This window comes from Hylobates moloch, unplaced genomic scaffold, assembly GCF_009828535.3.
Source record: "Hylobates moloch isolate HMO894 unplaced genomic scaffold, HMol_V3 SCAFFOLD_4, whole genome shotgun sequence".
NCBI lineage: Eukaryota > Metazoa > Chordata > Mammalia > Primates > Hylobatidae > Hylobates > Hylobates moloch.
The window spans coordinates 36,597,098-36,619,870 of NW_026652279.1; the positions used below are offsets into that span (position 1 = coordinate 36,597,098).

The following is a 22,773-nucleotide window of genomic DNA, read 5'->3' on the forward strand; positions in this document are numbered from 1 at the left end:
TGTCATGATATGGTTTGGCTCTGTGTCCCCACCCAAACCTCACCTTGAATTGTAACAATTCCCACGTGTCGTGGGAGGGACCTGGTGGGAGTGAATTGAATCATGAGGGTGAGTCTCTTTCCCGTGCTGTTCCCATGGCAGTGAGTAAGTCTCACGAGATCTGATGGTTTTATAAATGGGAGTTCCCCTACACAAGCTCTCTCTTGCCTGCTGCCATGCAAGACGTGACTTTGCTTCTCCTTCCCCTTCTGCCATGATTTGTGATGCCTCCTCAGCCATGTGGAACTGTGAGTCAATTAAAGCTCTTTCCTTTAAAAATTACCCAGTCTCAGGTGTGTCTTTATTAGCAGGGAGAGAACAGATGAATACAGCAGGTCCTGGGCATTCTTTTTTTTTTTTTTTTTTGATCCAAATAAGACCTGTACATGATACAAAATAAAACAGTACAGGGGCTTGAAATACAAAGCAATAGTCTCCCACCCCACCTTTCACTATCCCCAATACTCCTCCGTAGGGACAACCACTTTAGTCATTTTTAGTACTTTGAGAGCTGTGTATAACCAAGCAACATGTGTATACCTATAATTTGGTTAATCAAAATCAGACATCATCTGTTGACTTCATGCTAGGAAATATGAGAGTTAGCTTTCTTACATGCTCCCTCATCCACTTTCCAATGTTTGATAGTTATATTTTTATTTTTAGTTACTTTGATGATTACATTGATAATTTTAAAGAATATACTTAAATCTCGGCTATTCTATCAGTTTTAGGTTGCATCCCTTCAGTTCTTGCTGTTGGCATGGGAAATTGAGATTCTGTGTTGTGTTTTAAGATTAATGTATTAGAATTATATTTATTTTATGTGTCTTTATTTTTATAAGGAATGCTTTAGTTATTGTCCTAATTTTAAGGGAATCTACATAATCCTTTTGTACTTAAGTTTTTAGAGCATTATCAGGAAAGCTATAGATAGCAAGTTGATTATTAGCAGGTGAGTGGGCAAAATCCCAAGAAAAATGTAGTTTACAACTTCAACTGAACAGATAGTTTTTCTCTTGCACACACATGCACACATACACACAAATACACACACACTTATTAAAAATATTTTTTGCCTTAAGGTTACAAGTCAACTATCTTTGGAACTATGAAAACAAACTGCTTCATATTATTTGACATTTCTTTGGTCTGCTTAGCAAACACTTAGAAACTCAACTTTATAACAAGATACAAAATAATTAACTTAAAATTTATTGCAACTGCTATATAAATATTTGCTAGTTTTTTTCCATAGCTACCTACCACATTTAATGGGTAGCTCAAAAGGCATGGCTTAGATTACCTTTTAAATTTGCTTATTAAACTAATTGAAGCTTGTAACATTCAAGTCAGGCCTGGTGAATGACCATGGGACTTACATATTTTTGTTTTCTACATTACTATGATGAAAATATTAGTGCTTTTTCTTTTCCCACTCCTTCTCTTCCCTCTTTTCACTTCCGAATATCAGTTAGCTATAGCCTTCTTTTACATTGTCAAGATAAATAATATTCATATTCTGTGTCATAACTATAGTTGCATTAGTTCATTCTGGCACTGCTATAAAGAAATGCCTGAGACTGGATAATGTATAAAAAGGAGGTTTAATTGGCTCATGGTTCTGCAAGCTGTACAGGAAGCATGGCAGCATCTGCTTCTACGGAGGACTCAGGGAGCTTTTACTCATGGCAGAAGGCAAAGGGGGAGCAGGTGTCTTCATATGGCAAGTGCAGGACTCGGAGAGAGAGGGGGAGGTGCCACATACTTTTAAACAACCAGATCTCATGAGTCACAAGAACAGCACAAAAGGGATGGTGCTAAAGGTGCTAAACCATTCATGAAGGATTCACCCTCAAGATCCCATCACCTCCCACCAGGCCCCACCTCCAGCATTGGGGATGCCAGTGAACATGAGATTTGGGGGGGGGGACACAGATCTAAACCATATCAATAGTTATGTCCTGTGTGCTCTGTCTATGGGCCAATTTTAGAAGTTAAAGAACAATAAGCAAATACACGACTATGACTATGCAGCTGTTGCTCACTGAAGAGCAAAGTGGTGGGCTAGAATTTCATTTTCTTCACTGTGATTCTCGTATAGTCCTTGTGTCATTTAGGAGAGAAAGTTCCTATACCATGGTCAAATGGGAGAATTTTTCTAACATTTTATTAGTTGTTTAAAGTCATGTCACATTTTGGTTTGCTTCATATTTAGACCTTAACTTTCTTTTTTTAATTTTTAAATTAAATTTTTATTTTTTAATTTAAATTTAAATTTAAAATTTTTTTTAAATTTAAATTTTTAAATTTAAATTAAAAAATTTTTTTTAATTTAAATTTTTAAATTTAAATTAAAAATTTTAAAATTGACACATAATGGCACATATTTTTGGGATATGTAGTGATACATATAATGTATAGTGCTCAGATCAGAGTAATTAGCATATCCATCATCTCAAACATTTACCATCTCTTTATATAGGAGACATTCAATATCCCCCTTCTAGCTATTTGTAAACCTTAACTTTCTTGTTCACTTTTCCTGGAGTTTCAATAACTCTTATGTTGTTGCCAAAATGTGAGTCAGTATATCCTTAAAATCATTCAATTTAATTATATTGCCCATTGTGCTGAAAGCATTTCCTCTCCAGAGGCATCCCTCCAGGAGCCTCCATTTTTTGCTTTAATCCCTGGTGGTTTCTCTGCTGTACAACCCTTATTCTGGAACTTCACTCCATTCCTCAGTTATCACCACTGATTTCTGAATCTCATGTTTTCCTCCTTCATGGTTTACATCGTCATTTTGCTGGAATACATACTTTAGTATCTTCCTCAGAAACACTATGGGGGAAGTAAATTTTCTGAACTCTTGTCTGTTTAACTACTCAATTGGTAATCTAGCTAAAATCATAGTTTCAAAATAATTTTCCCTCAGAATTTTAAAATCAGTGCTCCATTGTTTTCTAATGTTCAGTGTTGCTGATGAGAAGTCTGATGCCAGTCTAATTTTTGTTGCTCTGCAAATGTTTCAATCTTCAGAAGCATTTAGGATTTCTCCTGAAATAGCACAATGATGCATTTAGGTATAGATTTTTTTTTTTCATTTTTTGTGCTGGATACTTGGTGCAATATTTCAATCTGAAGACTTGTGTCTTCAGTGGGGGGAATTTATTTCTTTTATCTATCTGGTTATTTTCTTTTGATTCTCTGTTCTCTCTTTCTAGATATCCTGTTAGTTGGTTGTTGAAACTCCAAAATTTCTCCTCTATTTCACCCATATTTTCTATCTCTTTATCTTTCTGTCTTAAATACTGGGATATTTACTTACCTTTATCTTTCAAATCTTTTTGTTTGTTTGTTTTAGAGACATGGTCTCACTCTGTTGCCCTGGCTGGAATACAGTGGTGTGATCATAGCTCACCACAGCCTTGAACTCCTGGGCTCAAGGAGTTCAAGATCCTTCTGCCTTGGCCTCCTGAGTAGCTGGGATGTGTGTACCACCATGCCCGGATAACTTTTATTTTATGAAGAGATGCTGTGTTGCCCAAGCTGGTCTCAAACTTGTGGCCTCAAGGGATCCTTTTTTTTTTTTTTTTTTTCCTGAGATGGAGCTCTGTCACCCAGGCTGGAGTGAGTGGCATGATCTCTGCTCTCTGCAACTTCTACCTCCTGGGCTCAAGTGATCCTCCCACCACAGCCTCCCAAGTAGCTAGGATTACAGGCGTGCACCACCACACCTGGCTAATTTTTGCATTTTTAGTAGAGACAGAGTTTCACCATGTTGGTCAGGCTGGTCTCGAACTCCTGACCTCAGATGATCTGCCTGCCTTGTCCTCCCAAAATGCTGGGATTACAGGTGTGAGCCATTACACCTAGCCTCAAGTGATCCTTCTGCCTTGGCCTCCCAAAGCGCTGGGATTACAGGCATGAACCACCACACCTGGCCCTTAAATCTATTGCATTTTTAATTTTAGTGATCATATTTTTAATTTCCAAAAGTTCTTTCTTGTTCTTGGATTTTTTTTTCACAGCACCTTGTTTTATAGATAGAGTATTCTTCTTGGATGTATCTGGAGTTACTAATTAGTGTTTTCTTCCAAATTCTCTCTGTATCCTGATTTATATGTTTCTTCCAGCCTGGGTTGTTCTGTTTCTATTTATGCATGTATTTGTTTATTTGTTGCTGGTTTTCATCACACATTGGGTGACCTTGGTTGCGGGCATGGATTTCCCCAGCTGTCGCGCATTTAGGTCTGTCTCTCCGCTGGGGCCCTACCTTGATGAGAAGTTTGTGAATACTGTTGATTCTTGAGCAGGACTTCATTTGGGGTGCAAACGTCCAGCCCTGGTTTTCCTCAGTGTATTGAGATCTTGTAGAGAAGCATTCCGAGGCTTTCTTTCCTTCTCTTTTCCTCTGTATTATGTTCTCCATTTTCTATGTTCTATGTTCCAGACATTCACGGGAACCTTTCCTCTACTTAGGGTCCCCCTCCCAACTTCTCTTTGCTTCTAGGAATTTATCTACTTTTCCCCTTTACTATGCTTTTAATAGGATCTTGGAGAGGAGGGAATGAGAGGAAAGAAACTGTGCCTAACATGCTGTTAAAACAACAACAACAACAACAACAACAACAACAAAACCTTAGAAGTTTTCACTTTTCAAAATGGTCATTGTAGAAAACTGAGAAAATATAAACAGTTAAATAAAAATGACCTGTTCTTTTATGACCCAGAAATAACATTGTTAATGTTTTAAAACATGTTCTAGTTCCTTTTTCTATATATTTTTATAATAATGGGATCATACCATGTGTTCTGTTTTCTAATATGCTTCTTAAAACTAAGCAAAAGCTTCTAAACATCTTTCCATGTCACAACATATCCCTTACAATATTCTGAGACCTAGTATTTATTGAAAGCTATATCATCACTTACTTAACCAACCCTCTATTTTTAGACATTAGGTTGTTTCTAATTTCCACTATTCTAAACAAGCGTTTATAAACATGCTGGGCTAAATCTTCCCTCATAGCCTTGGTGAGGGAAGGCTACCTACGTTGGGTAAAGTCCTCGTAGTGGAGTTGCTGGGTGACAGCATATGCACCCCATCCGCGGGCCAGCATTCAGGGTTCTCTCTGAAATACACCCCCCTACTTTCACTTTCTGATTCCAAACTGTCACTTCACTGCACTTCGCTTGCATTCTGTGAAGCATTATGGCAGAGGCATTAAGAGCATAATTTTCAGAGTCAGACAGACCAGGGTTGAATCTTAGCTTTGCCACTTATTAAATGTGTGACCTTAGGCTGTTTTAATTAACCTCTTTGAACACTTTTCTATAATATGAGGAAATAATTCTACTTTTCTGATGAGGTTGTTAAAAGAATTAAACAGGATTAAAAAAATGCATGTAAAGCACTTGACACAGGCCCAGGCAGGTTGAAAGTGTTCACAAATCATGGTGTTAGATTCATTCCCATCCCTAAGCCCATTCAAATCCCTCTTCCAAGGCCACATTCAAGATACACCCCCTCCATGGGGCTTTCCTGACCAGGGCAGCCCATCACACTGAGTTGTTATGGCACTTGTGGGCTGGATCCTCATCCGATGTTCAGAACACCCTGTCTTGTTGCTTTCATATATTTGTTTGTATGGGAAGAGGCAACATCCCCACTTCACCATGCAGCACTGTGCTGTGGGTCCCTCATGGATTAATTAATTTTCATTAGTCTTCTTGCAGAAGAGAGGTGATGATGAAAAGGAGCTTGTGACTCCATGTCAGTGGCATTAGGATTGGTTTTTTTGAAGTTTATTTCAAGCCCTTTGGTAGCTCAGGGGCTTGGAGGGTGGTACCTGACCCCAAGGACACAAGAAGCTCCCATGGAATCAGCAGGCAGCAGAGGCAGGGAAAGCCGCTGAGCAGGAGGCTGCCAGACCTTTGTAATGCTGAGCCTCTCCAGGGCATTGTCCCAGCTCAGCACACAGCGCAGGACCTCTGTGTGCCTTGCAAGCCGCCTTCCTCCTCCTGGTTGCTTTGGGCTGAGCGGTAGGATGCTTTTGGAGCTGGGAGAGCTTTCCTCCTGAGCCTCCTCCAACCCACAAAGGTCCCTTTCACGCCACAGGGATGCCTCCCTAGTTGCTAGGGGAGATTGAAAAGCAGCCTGTGCGCAGAGCTGCAGCTGGAGGGCTTGCCGTGGGACAGCTTCCAGGAGAGGGTCCCGGAGGAGAGGAAGGGGCAGCCCTGGGGAAGGCGATGCGTGGAGAAGGCTGCTCACCCCATTCCCCATCTGGGTGTCTTTCAGGAGTCATGGCCGGCTTCAACATGGGGGGAGACCTCAGGGACCCTGCCGCCAGCATTCCCCTGGGCTCCCTGGCAGCTGTTGGCATCTCGTAAGTTCCCCTCATGGCAATCAGTCTGAGCTAGAGAGTGGGAGAGAAAACCCCAGGCAGAAGAGGGATTGCCCCTTTTGTTCTGAGAGTGCCCCGACTGTGACCAATCTATTTCATATTCCGATCCTTCTTTTAACACTCGGTGGGCTGGAAAATTCATGTCTGGTGGGTTCAGACACTGCCCTTTCATGCGCCCTGCCTGGGAATGCTGCCTAGGAGGAGTGTCAGGACCCAGATCACAGATCAAATCCTTTCTTTCCTTTCCTCGGCCTCCCGCCCCCATCCCTCCCCCACCCCCATTTTGAACTTGGGGATTTTTTTAACCACCGAGTTTCCAGGATCACTAGAGGGAGCGTAAAGATGAAGAGTTTTGCAATCAGACGAATTCGGGCTGCATCTCAGCTCTGCCGCTGATGGGCTGCATGACTCTGGACAATTTACTGAGTTCTCTGAGCCTCCATTTCCTTTCCTGTGAAATGGGGATAATGACACTATATGTGCTTTATAGACTGCGGGGAAGAGAGAAGGCACACAGAGGAAGCTCAGCACCCAGCTCTTCTTCTTCCACCAGTGAGCCTCCCCTCCAGCTCCCCCAGGCCGTCAGGCCTCTGGGGTTTTAGTTCATACTGTGCCACCCACACAAGCAGGCTGGGTAACCTTGAGTCTATTTCTGACCTTTTAGAATATTGTTTCTCTCTGTACCACAGGAAGAAGCTTCTCTGCCCTTCACTGGGTGGGTGTGAAGAGGCAATGAGATCAGAGACCAGAAACAATGACTTGAGAAGTTAAAAGGGCCTGTGTTATTCTAACCACAGTATTTAGAAAATATTAATGTCTCTGTTTCACAAACACTGAATTTGCTCTTAGCTTATTGCAGTGAAACCATTGCTATCAGCCTGGCATACAGTATCAGGGTATTTTGTGCAAAACAAGGCAATAACATTGAGAAGAAAATGAAGACAACAGAGATAGAGTTGAGTGTTGGGAAGGAAATAAAAGAAAGAGGCTTCTGAATGAGGACCCTGTCTTGTTTCTGGTCCCAGCTGGGAGGTTCCAGGAGGAACCCTTGGCCCACCCTCTCACTATCCAGATGGGAATGAGGAGACCACAGGAGCCTGGGTCTTGTTCAAGGTTACAGGGCATCTTGGGGACAGAGCCAGGCCTCTGCTCTCTGCTTTTTGACTTTAGTTTCCCTCTTTATTATCTGATCCAAAGATAACAGACCAGCAGGACTTAGAGGCCCGAAGGATCATCAGCTTGTTCTTTTGCTGGAGGAGGCTGGGGTGTGAGGCTGCGGGGCAACCCTGACCTGAATCCTGGCAACCTAGAGGAAACTGGGCCTCCCGCTTCCCTACTTGGAATGCCCTTTGTATGTTTTTCTTTTTTAATACAAGAAAGAGAAAGAACAGTGCTCACTTCAGCAGTACATATACTAAAATTAAAACAATACAGAGATTAGCATGGCCCAAGTGCAAGGATGACATGCAAATTCGTGAAGCGTTCCATATTTTTATATACATTTAAAAGTAAAAAAAGAAACAAAACAATGGTACCCCGTTTTTGCTAAGAAATATGTCAGAAGAGAAATAGTACAAAAAGTGTCCTCCCAAGCCAGCTGGGGAAGCTTCATGACTGGCCTTTCTCTCATTCTGAGACAAGTTCCCTTTGGAAACAGAAGGTTGAGTGGGGGGATTGGATGGGGCTGGGTGAGGTGAGTGGGGGTCAGCTCTGCTCTTGGGTTTTGCAGGTGGTTTCTGTACATCGTCTTCGTCTTCCTCCTGGGCGCCATCTGCACTCGAGAGGCCCTTCGCTATGACTTCCTGATAGCGGAAAAGGTGAGTGAGCCCTGTGCTACTCCAAGGGCTCAGTCTGCCGGAGTCATTTATTTGTTCTCACCAACAAATGGCCAACTCCCCTTGCAGTACTGTCTAGGAATCCATACAGTCTTTTTAAAATTTAACTAATTTATTTTTTGAGACAGGGTCTCACTCTGTCACCTAGGCTGGAGTGCAGTGTTGCAATCTCAGCCCACTGTAGCCTTAACCTTCCAGGCTCAAGCAATTCTCCTGTCTCAGACCGCCAGGTAGCTGGGACTACAGGGGCGTGCCCTCATGCTGGGCTAATTTATTTTTAATTTTTTGGTAGAGATGAGGTCTCATCATGTTGCCCAGGCTGGTCTTAAACTCCTGGCCTCAAGTGATCCTCCCGCCTTGGCCTCCCAAAGTGCTGGGATTACAGGCGTGAGCCACCACACCCAGCCTCCGTATAGTCTCTAGCCCAGGAATGAAGTGTTGGGTTGTGGTGGGGAAGAGAGATGATGGAAAAGGTACAGGCTCTGCTTAGGGATTTCTAGAAACAGATAACGATGCCCAGAGACATTCACGAATATGAGGGGCTAGATAATGGGGACATCTCTTCCTGTCGAAAATCAGGACAGAAATGGAAGAATCTGCTCACCCCAAATTCCCAGCTAAGCAAGCGCCTCACTTTTGCTAATAGCTTCACCTTCCACGATGAATCGAATGTGCTGCTCAGAAGTGGCAAGTGGAGAAGGAGGCTGGATAGGCAGAGGTGGAGGGAGCGGGAGGAAGCCCAGTGCCAGGGTGAGGGCCGAGGCCCTCCTTGTCCCTGAGGTCCTTGACCCCTTTGGCTTTCCTGAGAATCTCAGACATTCCGGGTTGATCTGGCTGCAACATCTTTGTTTCTAGAGTCCGCACCCTGCCAGGAGAAGATTAATGAATTCCTGGCATTGGCTGGAAGTCATGTGACATCACGGACATTTATTTGGCATCCTAGAATCCACATGAATAAGATTTCCAGATATTTTTCTGGAAATCTCCAAAAACTCCTACCCTCCTTTAAGTTCTTGGAGAAAAAGTAGACCCTGAGATTCCCATCGTTTTTCAGAGAAATGTAGTTGGTTAGGGAGTTTTTCTGTTAACTTCTGAGCATCGCTGCTTATATTTTATGTATTTTAAAATTTAATATTTTAACTTTTTAAAGACAGGGTCTCACTCTGTCACTCAGGCTAGAGTACGTGACGTGAACATGGCTCGTTACAGCCTCAACTTCCAGGGCTCAAGTGATTCTCCCACCTCAGCCTCCCAAGTAGCCAGGACTACAGACATGCACCACCACACCCAGCTAATATTTTTTTTTTTTTCAATTTTTTGTAGAGATAGGGTTTCACCATGTTGCCCAGGCTGGTCTCGAACTCCTGGCTTTAAGTGATCCTCCCTCCTCAGCCTTCCAAAGGGCTGGGATTACAGGCATGAGCCCCGATATTTTAGGATAGAGTACCTTCTCTTGGTGTGAGGCTTTACAAAGCAGCCCTGCTGATCTTCATGGAGGGCCAGTGCCTGGGGCAACCTGGGGCAGGAAACTCTGAATTTTCTTTTGAGAGATATGTTTGAGCTTGGTTTTCACATTAGCACAGGTTTCTTTTTAAGGCTTGTAGGAACCCAAGCAAAGGTGATTATTTGTTTTCAAGGGTCTTGCCCTTAGTATAAAAGCAGGTTTTTTGGAAGGCAGTGCAGTTCAGTTAGTGAGAGAACTGATACCCACCTTCCAGTACCCAAGGTCACAGACCCCCAGCTGGCAAGGTTTGCTCTCAGGGCAGGAATCTATAGCCCTCATTTGTATCTACATGCACGCTTCCATCTGAAGTTTCACTCCCAAGGGCCTGTTCTCTAGTTGTGGAATGAAAAGCTTGGCTGCATTACAGGAATTGAAGGCCTCAGGGAGCAGCCTGGGTGAGGCTGGTTTGACCGAGGGAAATGCTTCCTGCTCATCTGCAGCCTGCCAGTGGCTGGCCAGCTCTGCCTGCTTCTAAAGTTCCTTTCTCGTGCTTTCCTTCACAGAGGTCCTTCCACCCTTTAGAGACTCTGATCTGATTATCCCCTGGGCAGCAGCTCTCCTCCCTCCTCTTCTTCCCCTGCTTTTCAAGGGAATGATCAGAGTAGGTATATGGGAGGGCAGGCAGCTTTGTATCTAAGGAAGGCCACAAACAGCAGTAGGGTAAAAACAGCCCAGAGACAGCACGTGAGAGCCTTTGTGGGTGGAAATCCCACACCTAATAATAGGCACACAAACCAAGGGAGCCTCTTTGGAATGCCACCTGTCCCGACAGTGAGCAGGTAGGCAAGCACTTAGCCAGCTGGGGGCACCTGCTGCATCAGGCCCAGCAATGACACTTGGGAATGTAATTATGCACACACTGGGATGAAAGGTGGAGATTTAGTTTTTGGAGAGGACAAGAGACTGTTCCCTGGAATAGGCCATTGTAAAGGCTATAAAGGAACAAAGCTACTGCTCTTGGTTCTCAGTAGAAATGGGCAGGTGCAGCAAGTCAGTAAGCAGTGATGGAACCGACCCTGATGACTTCAAAATAGCAGCACCTGGGTCTTCTGGTTCCCACTACCCACCCCCTAAAGGAGACCACACAGGAGTTTCCTCCTACACCTTTTCTGCTTTCCTGCTCACTGGTGTGGCTGCTCGGGACTGACTCTGCTGCAGTAGCAGGTACCGTGCTCAGGCAGTAGATTGGGCCACAGATGTTTTTACTGGCAGTACCTGGAGAATTGGAGGGTGCAACCTACAGTGGTTGGGAGGTGTAAGTGCGGAATCTCTTTACTTTGGTCACTTGACACAACCGGCCACCCTGATAACCTGTTCACCTCAGCTCCTGTCTTACTTGTGGCTTCAGTTCTGAGCCGGCGCATCTCTGAGCTTTCCTGGGCCTGAAAAAAGGCCTATTCTGTATGTGTGCCCCACGCATCACCTCTGGACACTGAGACAGGGTGGGTCTCTGACATACTCTCCTTGGCGCTTGTTCACTCACAGCTCCCCAATGCACTCCTCTCTCTTTCTCTTGGGGGCTTTCTGCCAGAACAATCGTCTTCAATGACTGCAGGCTGCCCTGGATTCCTTTCTACTGATCTGCAGCTGGTCAGTTAATCTGTTTCTTTCTGGGTTTCCTACAGCTTCTCTGATCTATTTCTAATTATTTGGCTTCTCAACTCACAGTTTCTCTAAGAAGCGTCTTTTTACTTTTTTTTTTTTCTTGAGACAGAGTTTCACTCTTGTTGCCCAAGCTGGAGTGCAATGGCATGATCTCAGCTCACTGCAACCTCCACCTCCCGGGTTCAAGTGATTCTCCTGCTTCAGCCCCCCCCCAAGTAGCTGGGATTACAGGCACATGCCACCACACCTGGCTAATTTTTTGTATTTTTAGTAGAAACGGGGTTTCACCATGTTAGGCTGGTCTCGAACTCCTGACCTCAGGTGATCCACCCGCCTCAGTCTCCCAAAATGCTGGGATTACAGGGATGAGCCACTGCGCCCGGCCATGTCTTTTTACTTTTTATCCCCACCACAGAGGAACTTTCTCCCAGCTCTCAGGTGTATGTGCGTTCTTAAACGTCTTGTATACAGTGGTGGCTCTGAGATAACCCGTGAAAGCACGTAGTAAGTGCTAATTATAATACATTTTACCTGGCACATAGCAGGTGCTAATTAAATTTTAACTCCCTTCCACACTCCTTATGGGCATACCCTTACAGATCAAGACATTTATTTTAGGAACACATTTTCTCCCCACAAATCCACCATATTTAAGAGAAAAGCCAGAACAGTCAATCTCAGTATTATTTAGTTAGAAAAGGAATTGTATAAACACAGTGTTAGTTGGAGTGAAATTAAATAGATTAAATGTTTCAGAATAAACTTGTATACAGTCCAGGAAACAGATGTTTATTACAAATAAAAAATACCAAATACCTTAGGAGCCCTGGGGCTTGCTAACTAGCAAAATAAGAGCAATCTAAGAAGGAAAAATATCCCAAAAGTATTGTTGTTAAGACTAGAGAATCTGGGTGGCTCATGCCTGTAATCCCAGCACTTTGGGAGGCCGTGGTGGGCAGATCACTTGAGGTCAGGAGTTCAAGACCAGCCTGGCCAACACAGTGAAACCCCCATCTCTACCAAAAAATACAAAAATAAGCCAGGCGTGGTGGTGCACGTCTGTAGTCCCAGCTACTCAAGAGGCTGAGGCAAGAGAATCACTAGAACCCGAGAGGCAGAGGTTGCAGTGAGCCAAGATCGTGCCACTGCAGTCCAGCCTGGGCAATAGTGCGAAACTCTGTCTCAAAAATATAAAACTGGATAATCCTACAGAGCAAACTCTGATTCCTGGATTTAATAGTCATGGTTTCACATATTCAAGAGGGACCTTGGAAGCTCGTGACACAAGCTGTACAGGGAAGATGGGGATGGGACAGCGCTGGTGACTGGGGAGTGAGCCTAGTGGGCCACTCAGCACCTGGGAGTGGGTCAGCCTGAGTGTCCTCTGCCCTCCAGTGTGGACACAGTCCTGCCTCTCAGGAAGGAAAGCAGACTAGGTCTCATTATGGAAAATGGCTCTCAAGTGAGAGGTAAAACTTGACTGAAAGTTGAGATGTTGATCAATTCATGGAGCGTGGAGAGTGTTAGGAAACTCATGACTCTGGAAATGAGATGTGGGAGGAAAAAACCAAAGCGTTGTTGAGACTCAGCCTTATTAATACACTTGGGATTGTAAAGGTTTTTAGGGTGCACTCCCCAGTGATGTCAGGGGTCACCGCAATTAGATGAGACAGAATGAGCCCCTTGCAAATGACTTTAAATCCAGTCCTTCGAGAGAAGAGAGCAGCCAGTGAATGAGTGGAGTCCCTCAATGACTGAAGCTCAAGTGGGAGCTGGGAGAAAATACTAACAGCAGAGAGTTGGAAGTAATTATTTTCATCAGTAGTTACTGAAGAAAGAAAACAGGGTAGCTCACACCCCATGTAATATTTTGGAAAGAGCTTTGGGGTTGGGGGATGGCTCAAACAGGTGTATGCCAGAAAAGAATCACTGTTTATTTAAAAAGAGCTGTTGACACACCTCTGCTCAAATAAATTCTCACTTCCACCTCCACTGGCACATTTAGCAAATTTTCAGTCTGACATGAATAGAGAAAATGATTAAGTTCTGTGAGGGCCGGGCGCAGAGCTGTGTGTCTATAAGCCTTGCTCTGCCTAGCACCATGCCAGGAACATAACCTGTCGTCAGGAAATGCTTCCTGAATGGATGGATGGATGGTTGGATGGTTGGATGGGTGGGTGGATGACAAATGACAGAGATAGGATTTAGCCAGGAGAGAGATGGAATGAAGTTTTTATAATTTGTCTAGATGTGGAGACCAACATTTCATATATTATTCAGAAAATAGACTGAATAATAGTTTTATATTTTTTTTAAAGTGGTAAGTGAATGGATCATTCTACACAATTGACAAACTGGACATAGGTTGCTACACTTGGCCCTGTCTGACCCCAGCTCCTAGGGCTCTGAAGGAATCCCAGGGTGTGTCTGTGGGAAAGCTGGCCAAAGACGGAAGCCACCATATCGTGTACTCATGGTGCCAGAGGCTCAACCCAGTTCCTGAGGTCAGTCCAACACTAGGAGGATGTCAGGCTGGGGCATTCCCACTCATTCCTGCTCTGAGTAAATAGACAGGCTTTAAATGAAAAAGAGTTGTAAAAATTCAAATATACATAACGTTTTAGGTAAGAAGCAGTGAAATTTCTGCAAGGAGATGCCATGCCTGACTCTCCCAAAGAATTTTTTGAGGGGAGAATGAAGTGGCTACAATGTGTTGTGCCCAGGGGTTCTCCACATCGGCTGCACATTAGAATCACCTGGAGGGCTTTCTTAAAATCAACCACATCTGTGTCTCCCTCTACACTAATTAAGTCAGAATTTCTGGATGATTCTTATGTTTAGCCAGAGTGGAGAACTATTGACTTAAATTTTCAAAAGGCTCTTTCTTGATAAAATTTCATCATAGAATCTGGTTTTTAAAAACTAGTCAACATAGGATGCATTTGGTAGAGAAGACAGAAATAAAGATAATCAATGAATGATCACATCTCAGAATGGATTGAGGATTGATAATGGATCCAGCTTGTCTAACAGTTTTGTAAGGCACCTAGGGCATGATTACAGCAAAGTCGTGAAGCTGCACGAATTCAGCCGTTGAGCTCTGCTTGCCAGATTCTGCATGAGGTGCTGGGGGAAGGGGGCCAGGATGCATGATACAGTTCTACCTGTGAGGTGCTCAGGATGCTGGCAGGATAAGCTATGAGCATAACTAACTATCCCACAGGATGGAAAGTAACAAAATACCATCAGATCACATAAAGTGATGGAAACACTAGTTGACATTGATTTCCTGTAGTAATAAAACGGTGAGTGTGGTGGGCAGGACAAACCCAAGAAACCTGTGATATTGAAAAAAGAGACAGGCGAGATTCTTTGGGGATAAGCATGAGATGATAAAGATAGGGGAAAGGAATCAACACTGAATTAAAGACAAGGTGGGCTCCGTAGTGGACCTTAGTCTTATTCATCAAGCCTCTGACCTTCCTGACCATTTGGGGGTTATTCCACCAATGGTCTTGAAGGGAGAGAGTACCCCCATTTTGCGTAATAGAAACCCAATGGACCAGACCTCTCTTGCTTGTCCCTTTGCAGCCCTGGTAGGGCACATGACCTACACTAGGCCATTGCGTGCTCACATTGTAACCAATGAAGCAAAGATAAAGAGCTGGTGAGAATCCGTCCACAGGGCAGCAGGGGTGCTGGCAGCATCCTGGCCAAGCTGTTCCTGGGGAAGGGGCTGGGTATGCCTCCAGGCTTGGTCCTGCCCTTTTCTGAGCCTCATCCTTTAGCCTCCTGATGATTCTACAAACCACCAGTGTCCTACAATTATATTCTTTTTCTAAGAAAATTTTTTTCCAGTCAACTGTCCTGACTGATTTATCAGTCAGTCAAATTATTCCAGTGATAATTTATGAGCCAGGAAAGAAGTCTAGCCAGTGGGTTGTGTTCAATTTAGCTTGATGACACGAATCCGGTGCTTTGCTGACGCAAGGAAGTAAAAAATGGGGCGAGGAGAGCCTTCATCAAGAAGGGTGTAAGTGACAAAGCTGAATATTAACTCTAACCTATCTGTAAGCATTGGACACATGAGTACTTGGAATGTACAGTTCTAGCCATTGTGCCTAAAGTAAAGTAGAATGGAAAAGGCACCTCAAATAAGAAAACAAAGATGCTTCCCCATGGGTACAGATGAGGTCTGGCCCAGGAGGGTGAATTCATGAGTGACAGCTTGGGACCTGGCTGCACATGGCAAGCAGTTATGCAGCCACCCAGCCCCTTAGCACTTTTAGCACTGGGTCAGCTAGTAACATCTTGGACCCTGATCTTTTGCAAGTTGACACCAAGAAGAACAGCGGTGCCCTCTTATTCTATCTGTTGGTGCCTTGTGGTTCATGGATCTCATTCATTCATTCATCATTTATATTTTTGTGTTGGGCACCAAGAATTCTAGGGTAAACAAGACAGAAGACCTGCTTAAATGAAGCCTCCAGATTAGTGGAGGGGGTACCATGATAGGTGCTGTCCTAACGTCATGTTGGGGATGCTATGGAGCACTGAGAAGTGACTACTGTAGTCAGGGAAGAGGGGATGCCTCACAGTGGAGGTGAGGTTGGTGCTGAGTTTTGTAGCACAATTAGGAGTTTAACAGACAATGAGTAGATTAGGGCGTGTGGACAGAGGCTTCCTACAGACAGAAAAATCATGCTGATCAGACTCTCAGTATGCAGGGTGTGGAGCTAAAGAGGTCACAGACCATGAAGAGCCTTATATGTCAGGACAGTGGGAGCTTTTGATATGTCTGCAACAGAGACATTGTGATCAGATTTGAGTTTAGAGAACAGAGGCTTAGGGGATGATTCAGAGTGAATCATCTGAAGATTTAAACTCATCTTTAAGGGTAAGCTTAAAGGCAAGAGGCCAATGAGCATTATGGTTGGCCAGTTTGTTCTCAAAGTGTGGTCTCTGGGAACGCGTGTAGAATCCAGATTTCTGGGCCCCACCCGAAGCCTACTGAACCAGGAACTCTGAGGAGGGGACCCAAAAGTCTGTGTTTAGCAAGCCCTGCAGCTGAGTCTGGCAGACGCTTCATTTGAGGACCACTGTGCAATCCATATGAAATGTGGTGGTGGATTCAGCTGAAACCATGGAATGAATGGGGGTGAGGCTGGGGATGTGGAAACTGTATCCCAGAGATCAGATCTAGAGGACTCAGTGGATGATTGCATGGGGTGCAGGTGGGTGGGTGCCGGGGAAGTAGAAAGGCACAGGAGCAGGTTCGGGCACTGGCGAATGAAACCGCTTCTCACACAGGTATCCCTCGTGGGCTTCCTGTTCCTTTTGGGCTTATACATCTCGTCCCTGGCTTCCTGTATGGGAGGACTTTATGGAGCTCCCCGTATCCTGCAGTGCATTGCCCAGGAGAAAGTGATCCCTGCACTTGCCTGTCTGGGACAAGGGGTGAGTAATCCTCTTTTTTTGGTTTGTTTTTTGAAACATGTTTTGCTGCTAACCTCATTGTTAGCCCACCAATTGGTTAAGCTTTTCTGATCAGAGCCTCTGGTCAATTTCTTTGGGGTGACACAGAAAATAATGCAGAGGTCATTTCTTTCAGCCCTGTCCTCTGGCTGGCTTAGGTTAGGGCTAAGTAGATGAAGCATCTTAAATGTCACAGCCACCCAGCCCCTTAGCACTTTTAGTACTGGGTTAGCTAACCAGTCCTAGTAACATCTTGGACCCTGAGCAGCGTGAAAATGCAGTGCCCCATCCTTTAATAAGAACGAATTCAGGATCCTCCAGGTTTAGCATAGAAGAAAGCATGTTTTGGTCAGGAGGTGAGCTGGTCCTTGCAGCTCTAACTCTGCCCTTGAGGTTCACCTGCCTCTTGCGGGTTGCTGTTTGATGATTTCCTACACCTCTGGCCTCTACAATTCCTGTTAACCATCACGAACCAACCTTAACTGATACATAAAGGACAGCTCAGTTGAGACATGGGTGGAGTGATTAAAATAGACATTCCTAAAGTCCAGGGGAGGACCAAAGAGACATAAACAGAGAATCCCATTTCCCACTAATATGGTTTGCAAGCTAGAGTTCATTTTTGTCTTGTTGGGGGTACCACAGAGGGCCTCCCCACCCGCTTCCAATTTTCAGCCTCTCTCTAGTTAAGGGAACACATCGTTGCAACTTATCCTTGATTTCTTCCTTTACCTTCCTCCAAAAATGCAGTTTGCTTTTGGACATAGTCTGTTTGAGATCCTATTAGACATTCACTGGAAATGTTGAATAGGCAGTTGGATATGTAAGCCTGGGTTTCAGGGGAATGTTTTAGGCTGGAGATTCAAATTTGGAAGTTGTCAGTATAATGCCGGTATTCAAAGCCGTGAGCCTAGTTGAACTCACCAAGGGAGGGAGTACAGATAGAGATCTGAGGATGGAGCCTGGGGCTGCTTTAAATGTGGAGTTTAGAGACGTGAAAAGCCAGCCACAGAAACCAAGAAGGAGCAGCCAGTGAAGAGGGAGGCCAATCAGGAGAGGTGAGGTGAAGAAAGTGTTTCGAAGAGGATGGAGTAGCCAACTGGGTCAAAGAAGACAGGGACTGAGAAGTGACTGTTGCTTTTGACCCAAGAACTATGTCAGTGACTGTGATGAAGAGCTCCCAGGAGAGGCAGCTAGCACCTTTTTTCCACTCCTGTCCACCCGCAGGTCACCATACCCACCTCCATTAATAACAGGTGTGTGTAATGTGTGTGTGTGAGCATTTGTGGATGTTTAGTGTCAGAATTCCCCTCCTCCAGCCACCAGTGATTCTGCTGTGTCTTCCGGAATCTGCCTCTCCCTGGGAAGAATCAACTTTGCATTTCTTTGATTTTCTATGCTGGTATTAAAACCCAATGAAAGACAAAAGGAGAAAATATTTGGGAAGTCAGAGTTCTATAATAATGCCCCATGTTCATAGTTATTCATACGGCTGGGCGCAGTGGCTCATGCCTGTAATCCTAACACTCTGGGAGGCCGAGGTGGGCAGATTGCTTGAGCCCAGGAGTTTGTGACTGGCCTGGGCAACATAGCAAAACCATGTCTCTACAAAAGATACAAAAATTAGCCATGTATGGTGGTGTGCACCTGTAGTCCCAGCTATCAGGGTGCTGAGGTGGGAGGATGGCTTAAGCCCAAGAGGCAGAGGTTACAGTGAGCTGAGATCACACCACTGCAGTCCAGCCTGGGCAACAGAGCCAGACCCTGTCTCAAAAAAAAAAAAAAGTTGCTAATACAACTAGTATCTGTGGAGCTTACTGCATGTCAGTCTGTGTGAAGCATTTCACATGCATAAACTAATCCCATGAGTAGGATATTATTATCTCAAGTTTATAGATGAACAATCACATGGGGAGAAATGGCTGAGTCGTTATGAGTTGTGTTTCTAGCCTATAACTTCTGAAATCTCTGAAACGTTCTATCTGAAATTTTATGGTCCTGCTTGTTATTTTTGTTGCTGCAGAAGGGGCCAAACAAAACACCCGTGGCTGCCATCTGCCTGACCAGCTTGGTGACCATGGCCTTTGTTCTTGTGGGTCAAGTGAACATTCTGGCCCCCATCGTCACCATCAACTTCATGCTGACATACGTCGCAGTGGACTACTCTTACTTCTCCCTGTCCATGGGTTCCTGCAGCCTGACCCCGGTGCCTGAGCCGGTGCTCAGAGAGGGCCCAGAAGGCCTCCACTGCTCTGAGCACCTGCTCTTAGAGAAAGCTCCCAGCCACGGCTCTGAGGGGCCTGCCCAAAGAGTCTTGGAGGGCACGCTGCTGGAATTCACCAAGGACATGGATCAGCTCCTCCAGCTAACCAGGAAGCTTGAGAGTAGCCAGCCCAGGCAAGGAGAGGGTAACAGGACCCCAGAAAGTCAGAAGAGGAAAAGCAAGAAGGCCACCAAGCAGACCCTACAAGATAGCTTCCTCTTGGACCTCAAATCCCCTCCTTCTTTCCCTGTCGAGATCTCTGACACGTTGCCCACTGCCTCCTGGGAGGGGCAGGAGTCCTGCTGGAACAAGCAGACTTCCAGGAGCGAAGGGACTCAACCTGAGGGAACATATGGAGAGCAACTTGTTCCTGAGCTGTGCAACCAATCAGAGTCCAGTGGAGAAGGTGAGTGCTCTGGCATCACACTGGGGCCTCTTATTTGGGGATGACCACTGATTATCCTACCTACCCAGTTATTGTGAACCAGTTATAACTGGGTTTAAAATCCTTGTTAATTTTGTGCAATATTTATTTAAAAAATTATATTCAGGTATCAGCTGAATTATTTGTAATTGTACTCTGTTATAGATAGTTATTTTTAAACAGAAATTTCTATCTACTCCTGTATATTAGACCTGGGAGCCACAGCTAGTAATTGGGTATCAATCTCTTTTCACTCAAAAATGAACTGAAGTGTAAAGCCAATGTGACTAAAATCAATCTCTCCTTACAAGAAAAGTGGAAATGTGTTGTGATAAACTACCTGTTAAGGACGCAATATGTTTTCTTTGTGGAAGATGAACCTCCCAAACCAGGCAAGAGGGGATGGAAAGAAGGTGGCTCAAGCTTTGTTTTCTCAAATCTATAAACACAGACACAGAGAGACACTCACAGAGAGGCTTAATAGAGTATGAGAAATTCTGAAAGTGAGAACTCTTATTTTCAAGGACCTACCGTATTCTAGATGCTTTACATCTATTACTTCATGTAATATAACATATATTAGCATTTTCCATTTTACAAATGAAGACCTTGTGTCCCCATGAGGTCACAGAGAAGACTCTGACCTGATTCTTGGCACAGCTGGACATCACCCTGCATTGTATTGTCTGTATTTGAGGCCCATGTACTTTCCTCTACATTATGCTCTCCCTGGAGCTATATACAGACAGGTGTGGGCAAAGAGGAGGAGACGAGGGACATAGAAGGAGGGGTCTAAAAAATAGGGTTTTGGCCGGGCGCAGTGGCTCACATCTGTAATCCCAGCCTGACCGACATGGTGAAACCCTGTCCCTATTAAAAATACAAAGAATTAGTCAGGTGTGGTGGCTGGTGACTGTAGTCCCAGCTACTCATAAGGCTGAGGCAGGAGAATTGCTTGAACCCGGGAGGCGGAGGTTGCAGTGAGCCAAGATCATGCCACTGCACTCCAGCCTGAGCGACAGAGTGAGACTCCATCTCAAAACAACAACAACAACAACAACAACAACAACAAAACAAAACCCAAAAACCTAGTGTTTTACGTTCTCCCAGAAACCTGTTTTTCCTTCTTTGCCTCTAAATTGCTGGGAACCTTTTAATTAAAATTAAAAATTATTTTATTTTAATCAATGTAATAAGTGTACAATTTAATAAGCCAAATAATATTAAAAGTCACATAATCAGAAACAGTAGTTCCTACTCTTTTATACCACCCCTTTTACCCTTCTCTACTTCCAGTCCCATTCCCAGAAAATCCCACTTTGAACCAAAACTTTGCTTCTTCTGTTAATCTGTCACTAAATAATGTATTTGCATTGCTACTTCTTGATATGTCAGTTTCTGACATTGTCTTTTGAGTTCCTCTTACGGTAAATGAGGATTTGGTGTGATCTCAGCTCACTGCAACCTCCACCTCCCGGGTTCAAGCAGTTCTCCTGCCTCAGCCTCCCAGGTAGCTGGGATTACAGGGACCCACCACCACACCCAGCTAATTTTTGTATTTCTACTAGAGATGGGGTTTCACCATGTTGGCCAGGCTGGTCTTGAACTCCTGACCTCAAGTGGTCTGCCCACCTCAGCCTCCCAAAGTGCTGAAATTACAGGCGTGAGCCACCACACCCTGCCTGGATTTAACTCTTATATGCCATTCTGACTTTTCCTTATCTAATGCCCCCAGAGTAGTTATCCCACAGTTTTTTATTAAATTAAAAGCTAGTGTTCTTGTTATCATGATTAAGTAAATATTGCTCAGTTCTGAGCCGTATGTTACACTATGATTACATTTCCTTTTTTGCTCAACTTTTGCTGTTTCCTGGAATTAATTGCCTTAGTTTTTTCTTTGCTTGGTTTTCTGTCATCATTTTTCTTTAAATGCTTTGGCAGATCTGTCAAATGCCTTTTTGTGTTATTTTCAAAATGCTCCAATTCTTCAGAAATATGTTCTTTTCTTTTTTCCCCTCTGTCCTGCGGCTCCATCCTTCTGTTCCACTCTAGACTGTTTGTTTGCTAGGTCTGCTACAAAGCTGTTGTCTTAGAATTCCTCTTGTTACCACACTTCTGTGTCAGATCCAGGAAACAAGAGATTTCTTACAAATTTCATGCTTTTACATAGTTTTTCTTTGATAATTCCTCACCCCCATCCCTCCATCCCCCCTCTATTATCTTGATTTTGTATCTTCTTAAATGTTTCTCTAATTTTCTTTCTCTTCTCTTTCCTATTGTTCATTTATTTGTTGTTTTTTTCTGGGATATTTCATGGATTTTCTCTCCCAAGGCTTCTAATGATTTTTTTAAAGTGTTGGTTGTTGTATCAGTCATGATTAGTTTTTGACTGAGGATAACAAAATTGCAAAATAATAGTGACTTCGTCTAGCTCATACACAAAGATCCAGAGGTGGGCAGTCCATGGCTGCCATGGCAGCTCCATGGTCCTGAGTGACCCATGCTCCTTTATCATTTTCTTTACCATCATCCTTAGTATATTGTTCTGTGATCCAACATGTGGTTGCCGGGGTCGTGCCATTACATCTATATTCCAGGCACTAGAAAAAGGGGAGGAAAAAAGGGCAAAAGGGTGAGCCTCTAAATTGAGTCATTTGGAGGAGGCTTCCTCAAAAGTCCCATTCCAACTTCTCATATTTCACTGGTTGGAATTTAGTCATGTGATTACAACCAACTGCAAAGAAGGCTGAGAAATTGTTTTTTAATTGGTCATATCACTACTTTACATAAAATTATGTGGTTTTTCTTCCTAAGAAAGGAGAGATAAGGTAGCAACTATCAGTCTATGCCATAATTATCCAGTTTTTAATTTCCAAGACCTCTTGGTTGTAATCTAATTTGTCCTTGTCTTTTTTTTTTTTCCAGTTTGAACATCATCTTTTTTTTTTTTTTTTTTTTTTTTTTGAGACGGAGTCTTGCTCTGTCGCCCAGGCTGGAGTGCAATGGCGCAATCTCGGCTCACTGTAAACTCCACCTCCCGGGTTCACGCCATTCTCCTGCCTCAGCCTCTCTGAGTAGCTGGGATTACAGGCGCCCGCCACCACGCCCGGCTAATTTTTTTGTATTTTTAGTAGAGACGGGGTTTCACCGTGGTCTCGATCTCCTGACCTCGTGATCTGCCCGCCTCGGCCTCCCAAAGTGCTAGGATTACAAGCGTG

The 22,773-nt window shown here is 44.1% G+C and overlaps 1 protein-coding gene and 1 non-coding gene across 2 annotated transcripts in view; both read left to right on the forward strand.

The window, feature by feature from the left end:
* Window positions 1-22,773, forward strand: part of SLC12A8 (solute carrier family 12 member 8) — a 147,322-nt gene that overhangs the window by 100,397 nt on the left and 24,152 nt on the right. Inside the window, exons 11-14 of the mRNA XM_032149947.2 lie at window positions 6,344-6,431; window positions 8,179-8,266; window positions 16,704-16,850; window positions 18,892-19,537. Coding sequence (XP_032005838.2) covers window positions 6,344-6,431; window positions 8,179-8,266; window positions 16,704-16,850; window positions 18,892-19,537 — 969 coding nt within the window. The remainder of the gene's footprint in view (window positions 1-6,343; window positions 6,432-8,178; window positions 8,267-16,703; window positions 16,851-18,891; window positions 19,538-22,773) is intronic.
* LOC116467630 (U6 spliceosomal RNA) lies at window positions 7,840-7,943 on the forward strand. Its single transcript, XR_004247847.1, has one exon. It is a non-coding gene; the product is annotated as a U6 spliceosomal RNA (small nuclear RNA).